This window comes from Erinaceus europaeus, chromosome 5, assembly GCF_950295315.1.
Source record: "Erinaceus europaeus chromosome 5, mEriEur2.1, whole genome shotgun sequence".
Taxonomy (NCBI): domain Eukaryota; kingdom Metazoa; phylum Chordata; class Mammalia; order Eulipotyphla; family Erinaceidae; genus Erinaceus; species Erinaceus europaeus.
The window spans coordinates 128,815,146-128,828,589 of record NC_080166.1 but is presented as its reverse complement, the minus strand read 5'-3'; the positions used below and the strand labels follow the sequence as shown (position 1 = coordinate 128,828,589).

Here is a 13,444-nt window from a genome sequence, read left to right as displayed (position 1 = left end):
ACATCCTCCTCTGCAGTTATCTTCATCTAAAGAACTCCAGATTACATTCAACATTCCAATATAAGAGTGTGGTTTTTCTGGAAATAGTCAGGAATAAAACATTCACTAGGTTTAAAGCAGGCACCTACATTCACAGTGTGAGCAGAGACAAGCAGCTCAGAGTATTCCTGGGAGGAATCACCAGAAGTGAACGTGGTGTCACCTCATTTTGGTGGGAGAGTAAGAGAGAACAAAGCTGGCAGAGAAATGAGCAGACTTGGGCTCCTGGCCTGAGGGCACTAGCACTGGCCAAGTTAATGAATTTAAGCAGTGAGCACAATGGGTTCAGATGTTTATTATAGGGAAATTACTTCAATGCTAAATTCATCTGGGAAGTATATCCTCACTTCTGTGCAATTCAGTTCAGTTTCCCAAACCAACAGGTCTCTAATGATAAAAAATTGTTCAACTTCTGCTTCTTTAAAAAAAAAAAAATTAGGGAGTTGGGCAGTAGCGCAGTGGGTTAAGCACACATGGCGCGAAGTGCAAGGACCAGCCTAAGGATCCTGGTTGGAGCCCCTGGCTCCCTACCTGCAGTGGGGTTGCTTCACAGGCGGTGAAGCAGGTCTGCAGGTGTCTCTCTCCCCCCACTTCTGTCTTCCCCTCCTCTCTCCATTTTTCTGTCCTATCCAACAACAACAACATCAATAACAATAATTATAACAACAATAAAAAACAACAAGGGCAAGAAAAGGGTAAATAAATAAATATACAAAAAATTAGGGGGCCAGGTGGTAGGGCAGCTAGTTAAGTGCACACGGCGCAAAGTACAGCTTGGACTGCTGTAAGGATCCTAGTTCGAGCCCTCGGCTCCACACCTGCGCCGGGGGGGGGGGGGGTGTCACTTCTCAAGTGGTGAAGCAGGTCTGCAGGTGTCTATCTTTCTCTCCCCTTCTCTGTCTTCCCCATCTCTCTCTATTTCTCTCAGTCCTACCCAACAACAACAACAGCAATAACAACAAGGGCAATAAAATGGGAAAAAAAATGGCCTCCAGGAGCAGTGGATTCCTAGTGCAGGCACTGGGCCCCAGTGATAACCCTGGAGGCAGCAGTATATATATATATATATATCACCTTACTGTCACACAGATTTACTGAAAAAGACCGAGCCCAACAAGGCCATTTTAGATTTTAAAGACTGCAGAGAAATGAACAGTGCAGCCTCCATTCTAGAGTACTGGCTGTTCCTAGATGAAATTTCCTTTCTTCCTTTCTTTCTTCTTTTTTCCTTCCTAATATTTAATGTATGTATTTTAGTGAGCTTTGGTTTATGGTGGTGCTGGAGATTGAACCTGGAACCCTGGGGTGCCTCAGGCATGAGAGACTTTTTGCATAACCATTATGCTGTTTCCCTAGCCCTAGATGAAACTTTCTGAGGTGAGAAGCAAGACTTCATTTCAAACCAGGAGTCTGAAAACAGTATAAAGAAATGGGATGTTTTCAAACCAGTGAGTCACAACCACCTTGGACCCTGACCACAAGACTGTGATAACCACAGGGAAGGGAGAGTAGGGCTGGGGGTGGGGTGAGGTGAGGTCCCCTGGAAGCAAAACCATCACGACTAAGAGAAACAAAACACAGCATGAAGGATTTCGTAAATGCGTGTGCTAAACCCATCACGAGAGCAATACGTTATCTACTTATTCCTTGGAGGCCGCGTACATAGCTGCCAATCAAGTTAGCAGTTTAGGTGAGGGTAAGTTTACACTAGGGAGGGTATGGCCACTGAACTCCCACTCAGGCAACTGGCATTAGGTCACGTCTATGTCCTGACAAGATTAAAGGGACCAGGTGGCTGGGGTGGTTGGGAACCACCTCCTCACAGTGAAGCTGAGCTCTGTGGTCCTGAAGCAAATAAGGTGTCTGGATCGGTGAACCAGTGTTTAAGGAAGGAGAAACAGTGCCTTCAACCCCCAGAAATTTTGGGTGGAGGCATGTAAGTTGTAGATAATAAAGGATTAGGTCGTCTACAAAATGAATGAATACAGAAAAGGACTAGTACAGAAAGCATAAAGGACAGATATGAACAGACTTAAAGAATGATCCCGTAGCCAAAGGTACCATTTCCCCAGAAAACAAGAATAAAGCATGATGATTCAACTGAAGGTGTCTACAGTGGGTGTGTCGCTATTTCCTTTGACCCTATCCTTGTAACAAGGAGTCCATTCTGCAATGCTCTTAAGTCTTCTCCAAGAAAGAAACTCAACCTCTATTCCTTACATATGGACTATAAACTTATTTTCATACAAACTTGGGAGCTCAAATTTCAGTCACTGATAAAGTCTCGTGCTCTAGACTTCTTTTTCTAATAATAAGAGTTGAGGGTAAGTGTTCATTAAAGTAAGAATTAAAAAACAATGAAGCAGCATGAGGAGAGGCAGATGGAGACATTCTAGCATCCAGAATGATGATGTCACCCCAAGTCCCCGGGCTGCTTCCTTTCTTCCACTTCTGGCCACAGACCTCATGAGTCTTTCGTCAATTCCAATCCACCTGACTTTCCCCTTTGTTTTATTTTTTCCCCTTGCATGACAATGTCTCTTCACAGAGCAAACAGAACATTTCTCCTTATTTTTAGTAAACCCAACTTCTTCATTTTCTTTCTCTGTCATTTTTTTCCCTACGATGTATTTAGCTGTCAATGTAAATTAGAAACACCAACACTGGCAAGGTACTCAGGTAAAATTTTCATCAAAATTACTCTGAAAATGGAGGCAATCTAGCTTCTTTCATCTCAGATTATCCATGTGGTCATCACCACAGGAATAGAGTCAGCACCTGACGTGGTTTGTGGATACCGGCCTGGATTTAATATAACCCATAATCGATGTGTGACATTTTCCCTAACATTTCTCAAAAGAGAGGGAGTCAAGGGGGGTAGGGGGAGTCACACTTACAAGTCCACTTATGGCTACAATCCAGATGTAGGAACCAGAGGTGAAAAGCTACAAAAGAAAAAAAAAAGGCAACTAAAAATGAAATTCAACTGCCAATCACAGCATACTTGTTTTTATATCACTGTCAGTATAACTTTTATGTTATGTATTAAGTATATATGTCATAATATAAGCAGAAAAGGAATAAACATCAATCCCGCCCTTTTAAAAGGAAATCATGTATTGGGTTTTCCATTTTTTTTTTCTTCACTGGGGGGGTTAATGGTTTACAGTTGACATTAAAATGCTACAGTTGATACATGTGTAACATTTCTCAGTTTTCTTTTTTTTTTCTTTATTGGGGGATTAATGTTTTACAATCAACAATAAATACAATAGTTTGTAATGTATCACATTTCCCAGTTTCCCACATAATAATACAACCCTGCTAGGTCCTCTACCATCATGTTCCAGGACCTGAACATTCCCCCATCCTCCAACCCCAGATTCCTTTACTTTGGTCTAATACACCAACTCCATTTTTTTTTATAATCAAGATCTGTTTTTCCATATAGCCTAGAATAGACTGTTTAAATGTGGTCTATTCTATGCAAAGACAAATAAGTAAAAATCTTCTTTATAAATGGCATCTACATAAAAAGAAACACCACAATCAAAATCATTAGAACCATTCAATGCTTGGTGTTAAGTAACGACATACATTGGTTTATGATTGTTTTACATAATTTTCTCACTTAAATGTCTTCTCATTGTCCCTCTAAATTTAGATGGAAGATTTGGGCAAGCACAAAGGTCCCTAATTCCAATGCTCCTGTTCTTCATTGTTGATAGCTTTCTCATTTCCGTTGACCCACGGACAAAGAAAGCAATGATATCAGAGCAAGACAGGCTAGTCATTAGAATTAGAACTCATGAAATCCTTCTGTTTTTCAAATCATTTATACCTGAGACAGCTGTGCTCAGAGATTTGAAAGAAAAGAGAAAAAAAAAGAGAGAAAATGATAAGTCACCTCAAAGTGTTCCTGTGGGGAGGAAAAGACCTGTAGCCTAGTGGCCCAGTGTTTGTTCGCATTTACTAGAGTGGAGATGGATCACGGCCCAGTGTTTGTTCGTATCTACTAGAGTGGAGATGGATCACGTCTGTTCACGTGGAAATAAACACAAGCACGTGCTCCCTGGTTCATGGCCGTCACTGTGTGGGGTGAAAGCCTCAAGGTTCTGCACACTTTTCAAGAACACGTAGAATGAAGACGGAACACAAAAGTAAGAACTGACAATACAGGTCCAAGAAGGATGACAGAGGACCTAGTGGGGGTTGTATTGTTATATGGAAAGCTGGGAAATGTTATGCATGTACAAACTACTGTATTTACTGTCGAATGTAAAACATTAATTCCCCAATAAAGAAATTGAATAAAATAAAATAAATAAAAGTCAACAACAACAAAAAAGAGATAAAAAAAAAAGCACAGGTAGAAGGGGGCTAAGCAGCGTGGCTCTGGAGCTGACTTTGCACCGAGATGAGCACTGGCTGCGACTTGCCACACAGGCCCGTGATCTAGCCTGGCAGCTGCCCAGTGAAAATAACTCTGACACTAACAAGCCCGGGGAGCATGTGGAAAATACGCTGCTGCAGTTCTCTTCTGCAAAACATAAGGGTACTTTCAGGCACTGTACCAAGTACTGATCTGAAACTCACTGAAGCCTCCTACTGACCTCAGGAGGTGAGTCCTGCTATAGTTAACTCGGCTTTAATGTGAGCAGACTGAGAGGTTAAGTCCTCTGCTCAGAGAGCTGGTGGGCTGCGGGCTGGGCATGTGCCCCAGTGGCTGTGGAAGGGCTCGGGAGGCCAGTGACAGCTCACACACAGTGAGGAGCGAATCATTTATGCTGTTGGTAAAAAACAACTTCCTTTGGGCTCCTAGGCAAGGTAGGCCCCAGTGGAGTCTGCTCAGCGTCTATGTGCTTTGGCTCACTGCTTGGCTCCTTGAGAACAAGTGACACCCCTCAGGTGTCACTCTCCTCCACAGCCCTGAGCTGGACATGGCTACCTCCCAAGCCACTTACAGTGACTTTTCATAACTGCTTTTGCTCTTCTGATAGTGATGACACTCATTCATCCTGTCACTCACTCACACAGCAGATCTCTCTGGCTTCAAGAGTGGTGTGGGGAGACAGAGAGGAATAAGGGGGGCACACACTTCTAGGCAGGGAGAGGTGGGGGCTCATGCTGGATAGAAAAGGAGAAATCTGGATGCCACTTTCATACTGAGGACTTCAGATTTTATTGGTAAATCAGAGGACTAAAGGCATAGTTCACTGGGCAGGGTGCATGCCTTGTCACGCACAAGACTCATGCACGGGATGTGCTATGGCACAGAAGGGGCTCCAGGGCTCTGATCTCCCTCTCTGTCTCTGTCCCTCTCTCTGGATGAAAATGAGTTGGCCTGGGAGTGGTAAAATCATGCAACTGTGAGGCCTAAACTGCAGAAAAAACAAGTCAGCACAGCCTCTCTGCCTCTGCTTTCTGAGAGCAACTATGATCTCTCTCACACAAAACACGCTCAGGCTCAGAAAAAAAAAAAAAAATCAATGTTGGCAGCTATGGAGAAATGGGTTCTTAAAAACTGGGAACCAACTGACTCAGTTCTGGTTATCTATTCAGATTCCAGTGAATATTATTAATCTCCGATCCTTCAAGTGACATTATAATGGGGATATGATCCCCACTTTACAGGTGGGGTGCTATGGGGACTCAGTAAAGGTGAGACACAAAGCACCTGGTTGCCGGGGCAAATCACTAGACCAAAGTCCACAGGGCTGCAGAGACTTCACATAGTTAATAAGGCAACGTCTCCCACTCTCACAGATGCTCTGTAACATCACAGCTGGAAGGGACTATGGAGTCAACAGGAGACTCACAGGGCTTCTAAGACTTGACCCAAGTCTCCAGCTAGTGGGCACCCTGTCAGAAGGACTGCTTGGGTGTCCTGCTCCAGAGCCAGGGCATTCTTGTATCATTCCATTTGGCCTCTGCTTTTAAAGGCATGAACACGCCACAGCAAACCCTAGAGATGGGCTGTTATTATCCGTGACTCTGTGGGAGGAGAGGAGAGTGGGAGAGGTTGAAAGGTAGAGAACAAACAGACTTCGTGAGAAACGGTTGTAAAGTGATAAGGAAACACCCACCTAGATGAGCCATTGATAACACTTGACAGCAGACTAGAGAAGCCAGAGGAAATGCTAAAGGTTAAAAGGGGAGGGAAGAGGGGACTCGACAGAGACACTCACTTCTGGCTTGATATGTGTGGGGTAAGGAATGTTATGAGTATGAGCAGTGTAGATCAAAAGGCCAAGAGACACATGGCACCACAGGAAACAGTCAAGTCACATTCTATCAATACATCAGATGTTGTTCAGAGTGAAAGAAAAGAGGCAAGCAAGTCTAAGGCTAGAAAACAGGGACCCATGTATAGGACTGACCAACAGGGCTAGCTAGCATCCTCATGTGATGTCGACAGTCACAAACTGCTGCCCAGATGGTCTGATTCAACGCTGATTATTTTGACAGTCTTCACTATGGGAACCATAGTGTTGACAGGCCTTTGTATCACAGAAACCATGAAGTTGTTCGTGCTTCTAAGAAGCCCCAACACTTGGGTTGGTAAAGCATATCTGGCTCCTTCGGGGCTCTGCTTTGGGAACTCTGTATGCAATACGTTTATTTTCACAATGATTTTCCACCTTTCGACTGGTCTCATTTGTTCCCACTTCACACTAGGATTTTTTTTTTAAAGTACTTACACGCAATTGCACTATGAAATTAAAATATTTTCCACTGAGAGAAATTACAGTGAAAGCTCTTATCAGATTTCTAAAGTCTATGAAAGTTCTCTAATACCTTATACAGGGCTTGATGTTCTTGTTATTTTTAACACTTCCTTTGAACATTTGATATAGATCATGAAGCCAAACTTAGGGGGAAAAAAAAAACCATTGTTCTTAAGGAGTTTAAATGTGAAAAAGAACCCCTCCCCCCAAAAAAAAAATTTGGTTAAAGAAATGTGAACAACATAGAAATGCAAACTGTACCTGTAGTCCCAATATGTAAATCAACGTCTTGTTTGTGATGGACAACGGGCCCAGAATTTGTGCCACTTGGACTCTTGGAATGGAGCAGTAAAACGGTACAAACAGAGCAAACACAGGCGCCAGGCTATGCAAACAAATAGAGAGAAGTCACTATAGGCAGCAATTCAGATATAGTACATAGTTGAAGCAACATGGCTTACAGTTTTATTTCAGTCTGATAAAGCAACATCTTAGATGTACAGGATGGTTTCTGTACATGCATCATGTCCAAAATGATTTATTTAGTTTACTGTTTTTCTCGACACCAGGAGACTCAGTCCCAGGAGACTCTCTCAAAACTACTTCAAAGAAGTGGTTCAGTATCTCTTGGTTCAATGCCAATTACAGTGAGAAAACTGAAAGTGGATGCTTGCTTTCTTCCCAACGGGTGACTTAGAATCTAGTGAAAGAGGCCAAGAAAGCCAAAAGCAACAGACAGTGCATTTTATCAGTAAATCAGAATGCTTCACCTCAGACTGTCCCAGTTCACTTCACTACAGCCCTAACCACGGCTCCCCATACCTTTTTTCCCTTCCTCAAACTCCTTCCTCTTTTTCCTGAAGCCCTGTCTCTTGAGGGGTTCTCTGTGATTTTCATAGTACTCTTTGCACCCTCTCCAGGGTTCCATCAGTTCTTTCTCATCATTCCAGCCTCTCCTTGCAGAATCTCACATCCTTCAATGACTTCAGCTGGGAAAATGGAGAGTGAGTTCCCCAACAGGCTGCCTGACTCCTCACCTTGGCTATAAAAGTGATACCTTGAACCTTACATACTCAAAAAGACACACGTGATTTTCTGCTTTTGACTCCATCTCTTAATACTATTAATAGCATTCTCTTCAAAAATACCACTCTAATCATATCATGCCTGTTTAAAACCCTTTCTCCCACTGGCTCCCAGCCATAAAGAGGAAATTTAAATATTGGCATGACAAAGATTTTCTGATCTGTGTAGTTCCCCATAACTCTCCTCCTCTCCTCAGAGCTGGCCCTACCCCTCCTCCCCCTATCTTCCTCCTCCCCCCAGCAATGCCCACTGGGCACATAAGGTTCATGTGACAACTCAATGACACAGTGAGAGGTGTCATTTCGATTTAATGTCCTTTCCATTTTTCTTTGGAAACTGCTTGACTCCTCTCCGTGGCTCCTCTAACTCCTCCAGGTGGTTTGAGGCTCTTTGCCCTCAACAATCCCTCAGTTCACCGTCTGGTGACTCACTGAGGACCTGAGCACTGTATGAGAGGCAGTGGCCCAGGGACAGAGGCTCCACCACCCTTATCTGTGAGGAAGAAGAAGCCTCCCAGACCTCAGAGAGCGAGCTCTGGGATGGCACCAGGGCTGGGTGGGCACCTATTCACCACTGAGCACTCTGCTGATGACTCAGTGCACTCTTTCCCTCTTACCCCTGGTTCTGGTGTCAGGGATCAAGCCCAGATCAGCATGACTGCTTACCAAAGGATATGTTCTTCCACTGAGTTACATCCTGATCCTACTTTTCTGAGGCATCAGTACAAAGAACCATTTCTTGATCATCAAAGATGCAAGAAATTGTCTTCACTTCCAACAAGGAAACTTCTCTCGACCTCTTGTGTGTTTCCCTGTTTTTGATAGCAACTGCACTGTTTTAAAGGAAGCTTTTGCTATCTTCTCAACTCTACTGTTAAAATAACAGGACACACACACACACACACACACACACACACACACACACACACACACTCACACACACACACACACACACTAAATACAGCTTCAACAGGAATGCAGTTGAGACTGGGCTAAGGGAAGCCTCAGCCCCTGACACTTAAGAGCCACCACGGGCCAGAAATGGACTTGCACAGCTTGGTCTAGAAGGAGGATGGATGGGGATGAAGGAGGGTGGCTGAGGAGGGCAGCAGAGCTGTGTGGATGGCAGGGCGGTGCCAACGCCCTGCTCATATGGTCCTGCCCTAGTCTGGGCTCACTCCAGGGCACCCCCAACATAGAAGCAAATGAAACTTCCAGGTTCTCCCAACATCTGCACAGCGCTGGAGCTCAATGAACATGGGAAATGAAAAACCCTGACAACTTTAATAGTCGTATGAGTCACAATTCAAGTGTGCAGGGCTTTTTAAAGTTTACATTAAATGGTTAATTCTTAAAGAAAGCATCATGAGCCTAATGCAGATGTAACACATAATTGACTTTCAGTATTTGTTGAGTTAAAAAATATACGGGGGGGGGGGGCTGAGGGGGGGCTTGATTGCAACTTATGGGTATGATCCTAGCACCAAAGCAAGCAAACAAACCAAAAACATTCAGAGCAATGTTAAAGCAGACACTGAATCTCAGTGCTACATTAAAACACTCTTTATATCCGATTCAATTCATCTCAGCCCAAACACAGTTAATGAAACAGTGGACGTATGGTCCTGTAACCTTAAAGTAAATACAATGATGAAAAAAACCCAGCTATCTCAATGAAAATAAATAAATAGACAAAGCAGGTCTGGGAGACAGCTCAGTGGGCAGAAGGCTGAGTGAGGCTCCGGGGGTATCATGAACAGTGCCAAAGGGACACCCGCGGCTGGAGAAGCAGTCTTTGCTGTCTCCTCCTCAGTCCCTCCACCCCCAGCCTCTCATTTTCTTTAAAAACACATACATGGAGAGAAAAACAACTGGGCCAGGAGGCAGCTTGGTGTATCATGCACGGGAAAGGGCTCAAGCTCATTCCACGAGCCAAGTGAAAAAACTGAAAAGGACTACTTAGTTATTCTTGGGCTTAAAAAATCTCTCAAGGATACTCCTGGAGAGTAAGATCGCTCATTACAAAGACTCATAAGGCTCTGTGCCTCCCCACCCCCAACCTGGTCACCCTCTCCCCACTCCAAACCCCACAGTGGTTTTCACTCACTAGGTTCTGAGTGTGTGTGTGTGTGTGTGTGTGTGTGTGTGTGTATGTGTGTGTGTGTGTGTATGTGCGTGCGCACGCTCCCATGCTCACTCCCCCTCCACACTCTAATCTGTACTCCCAGTGCATCCTGGGGTCTCTGTTTCCTCCAGCAGGTCACCTGTAACCTCACCTCACCTAACTACTTAGATAGCACCTGTCTCCAGGACCACAATGGGAGCCCCAGGAGAGCAGGGGCTTCTGTGGGTTCTGTTCCAGGCTCTGTCCCCACTGCCTAGAACCCTGCCTTTTTTGCCTTGCTGTGGCAGCTTGTCAAGAGTTCCCTGAGTAAATGAAATTCTCTTTAAAACAGTCAAAACCAAGCAGCAGAAACAAGTGAACAAACAAAGCAAAACCTTTCCTCAGTGCATATTCAAGGTGGGCCTGCTAGTGGTAATAAGCAAACCATCTTGGTTGCACTTGAGAGCTCTCACCATAGAACATGTCCTTTGAGGAATTTAATTTATAGAAGTCCTCATTTACATTCAGCAAGAAAGTAGACATAGTGAAGCAATCATCATCATCATCATTCAAAGCAGAGCTCTTGCTTGAGATAACATTTCAGTGTAAATTAGTGGCTTGCTTTATTCCTGTCCCACATCTTGGAATCTGAGTCTATGCCCAAAGTTTGGCGTCGTGCGAAGATAATAGCGGTTTTGAAACCAAAGAAAGACCTAACACTGGCCGCCAGCTATAGACCAATTTCTCTCCTCTCCGTGTGTTACAAACTCCTTGAGAGGCTGCTTCTGTCACGTATTTCTCCTCTTACAGAGAAATTCCTATCACCCGCCCAAGCTGGTTTCCGTCCAGGAAGATCTACCTGAGAACAAGCCCTGGCCCTCTCAACTTACATTGAAAATGGATTCCAGAAGAATTTAAAGACGGGTGCTGTCTTTGTTGATCTCACAGCAGCCTATGACACGGTCTGGCACCGTGGTCTCCTAGTCAAGATCTCAAGATGCCTGCCTCCATGGGTGGTCAACACTATATCGTTTCTTCTCCAAAACAGAAGATTCCAGGTGCATCTGGGTGACAAGTCTAACAGATGGAGACTTGTCTCAAGTGGCCTCCCCCAGGGCTCTGTTCTGGCTGCTATGCTATTTAATATTTACATCAATGACCTCCCAGAAACTTCTTCAAGGAAGTTCATCTACGCCGATGACATCTGCTGTGCAACTCAGGTATCCAAGTTCGACATCCTCGAGGAAACACTCACGAAAGACATGTCTCTGATATCTGATTACTGTAAAAAATGGCAACTAATCCCTAGCACTGCAAAAACGGTATCATCTGTTTTCCATCTACACCATGCCTCGGCCTCGCGTGAGCTTAATGTGCAGCTTGGCGATACGAGAATCCGGCATGAAGCCCAGCCAGTCTATCTTGGCGTTACTCTCGATCGCACTCTGTCATTTCACAAACATCTCATAAAAACTGCAGCAAAGGTGGGCGCGAGGAATAACATCATTGCAAGACTGGCCAGCTCCTCATGGGGCGCGAGCGCTTCCACACTACGATCATCATCTCTGGCATTATGCTATTCCACTGCAGAATACTGTGCCCCAGTATGGCTCCGTAGCCCCCATGTCCACTTGGTCAATTCCAAATTATATTCCTCCATGAGGATAATTTCTGGAACCATCCGTTCCACCCCGGTTCCATGGCTGCCAGTTCTTAGCAACATCGCCCCGCCAGATATTGGTCGGGATGCGGCATCATCTAAGTTCATTTCCCACGTCTATGCTCGACTGGACTTGCCAATATACGCGGATATCTTCGCCCACCCTGTTCCAACGCTTGACGTCTCATCACCCAATCTGGTCCCCTACGCCTACACTGAACTTCTCTGTTCCAGACTCTTGGAAACAGAGTTGGCAGTCAGCTGAGGTAAAGAACAAACACCTCATCACAGACCCCTGCAAGCGTCAACCCGGCTTTGACCTAGCACGTTATGATTGGGCCCTCCTCAATCGCTATGGAACAGGCCATGGCCGGTGCGCCGCTATGTTCCATTGCTGGGGAGCCAGAGACGACTCAAACTGCCCCTGCAGCTACAGACAGACTATGACCCACATAGTTAACGACTGCCACCTCTCCAGATTCAAAGGAGGTCTCGAAACTTTACATCAGGCTCAACCTGACGTTGTTGACTGGCTACGGAAGAAGGGCAAACGCTAGAAGAAGAAGAAGTGTAAATTAGGAAAATACTGATAGGGATTTTAATGACCACAGTTCATATCTTATATAGCAATAAAAGAAGTCTAAAAATTCCTTAGAAGTTAATAACTCCTGTAAACTTCTAGAAGATGACTAACTCCTAGACCACATGCACCAATAACACAGATGCACACAGTTCAGGCACTGACAGGTTGTTTTGTAGAAATTTTCCACTGCTATTTCTATACACATGGGCTTCACAAAACACCATAACATTATTAGTCATTAACCAGCTTTTCTCTTCTCCTTATTTTATGACAACATCTGTTCTTTAGACTGTCAACAATACTTCAGCTTGATCCCTTCTGTACTGTGAATGGCTAACGTCCAGGAAACTTCATTAATATCCATTGAGTGTGAGAGAGTGTGAGAGTGTGAGTGTGTGTGTGTGTGTGTGTATGTTCACAAGTGCAGTTCATAGAATAAGATAACAGAAACATTCAGTTCACATCAAAATGTCCTTCTTTCCTTTTAAACTGAAACAGACGCTACCTCCTAAAGAATTCCTGGTCACTTTTAACCGTGATAAAAATAAAGCTCTGGTGGTGGGTACAGTGTGGTATTATACCCCTGTAACCTTGTAACTGTGTAAACCGCTATTACATAACAGATACAGTTTAAAGATAAAGTATATGAGCTGACATCATTATCTTCTAGTAATCCTCCACTTCATCTTGGGAGCCAGTAGCCACATCCCCCTCTAGATCTAGTTTGCTAGAACATTCTTTTCTATTTTCCCTAGTTGGATTCTTCATTAGATAAGAATGTTGTACTTAATAATAGCTATTCCCAAAATTAAAAACAACCCCCACCAGGATGGCCTTTCAAAACTTTGGAATAATTTCTCAACAATCTTCTTCAAGAATCTGTCAACCCAAACTGAAAAGAAGTAGTTTTAGAATATTTTTGTATCATATGTATCCACCAAACTGAAAATTCTCTCATCATTAAATTTTTGCACTAGAAATCTTTTTTTTTTTTTACATTTTAAAAAATATTTGTTTATTTTCCTTTTTGTTGCCCTTGCTGGTTTTTTGTTGTTGTTGCAGTTATAATTGTTGTAGTTATTATTGTCATCGTTGTTGGATAGGACAAAGAGAAATGGAGAGAGGAGGGGAAGACAGAGAGAAGGAGAGAAAGATAAACACCTGCAGACTTGCTTCACCACCTGTGAAGCGACACCCCTGCAGTTGGGGAGCCGGGGGCTTGAACTGGGATATTTCCGCCGGTCC

At 44.0% G+C, this 13,444-nt stretch overlaps 1 protein-coding gene across 3 annotated transcripts in view; it reads right to left on the bottom strand.

Moving 5' to 3' along the window:
- The window catches only part of UBAC2 (UBA domain containing 2), a 195,747-nt gene that overhangs the window by 55,534 nt on the left and 126,769 nt on the right, over nt 1-13,444 (bottom strand). For 2 of the 3 annotated variants that reach the window (XM_016187601.2, XM_060191807.1), the window contains exons 5-6: nt 7,029-7,152; nt 2,937-2,984 (exon numbers count right to left, since the gene is read on the bottom strand). In XM_016187601.2, the coding sequence (XP_016043087.1) occupies nt 2,937-2,984; nt 7,029-7,152 (172 nt within the window). The remainder of the gene's footprint in view (nt 1-2,936; nt 2,985-7,028; nt 7,153-13,444) is intronic. The other variant, XM_060191808.1, reaches the window with a different exon arrangement.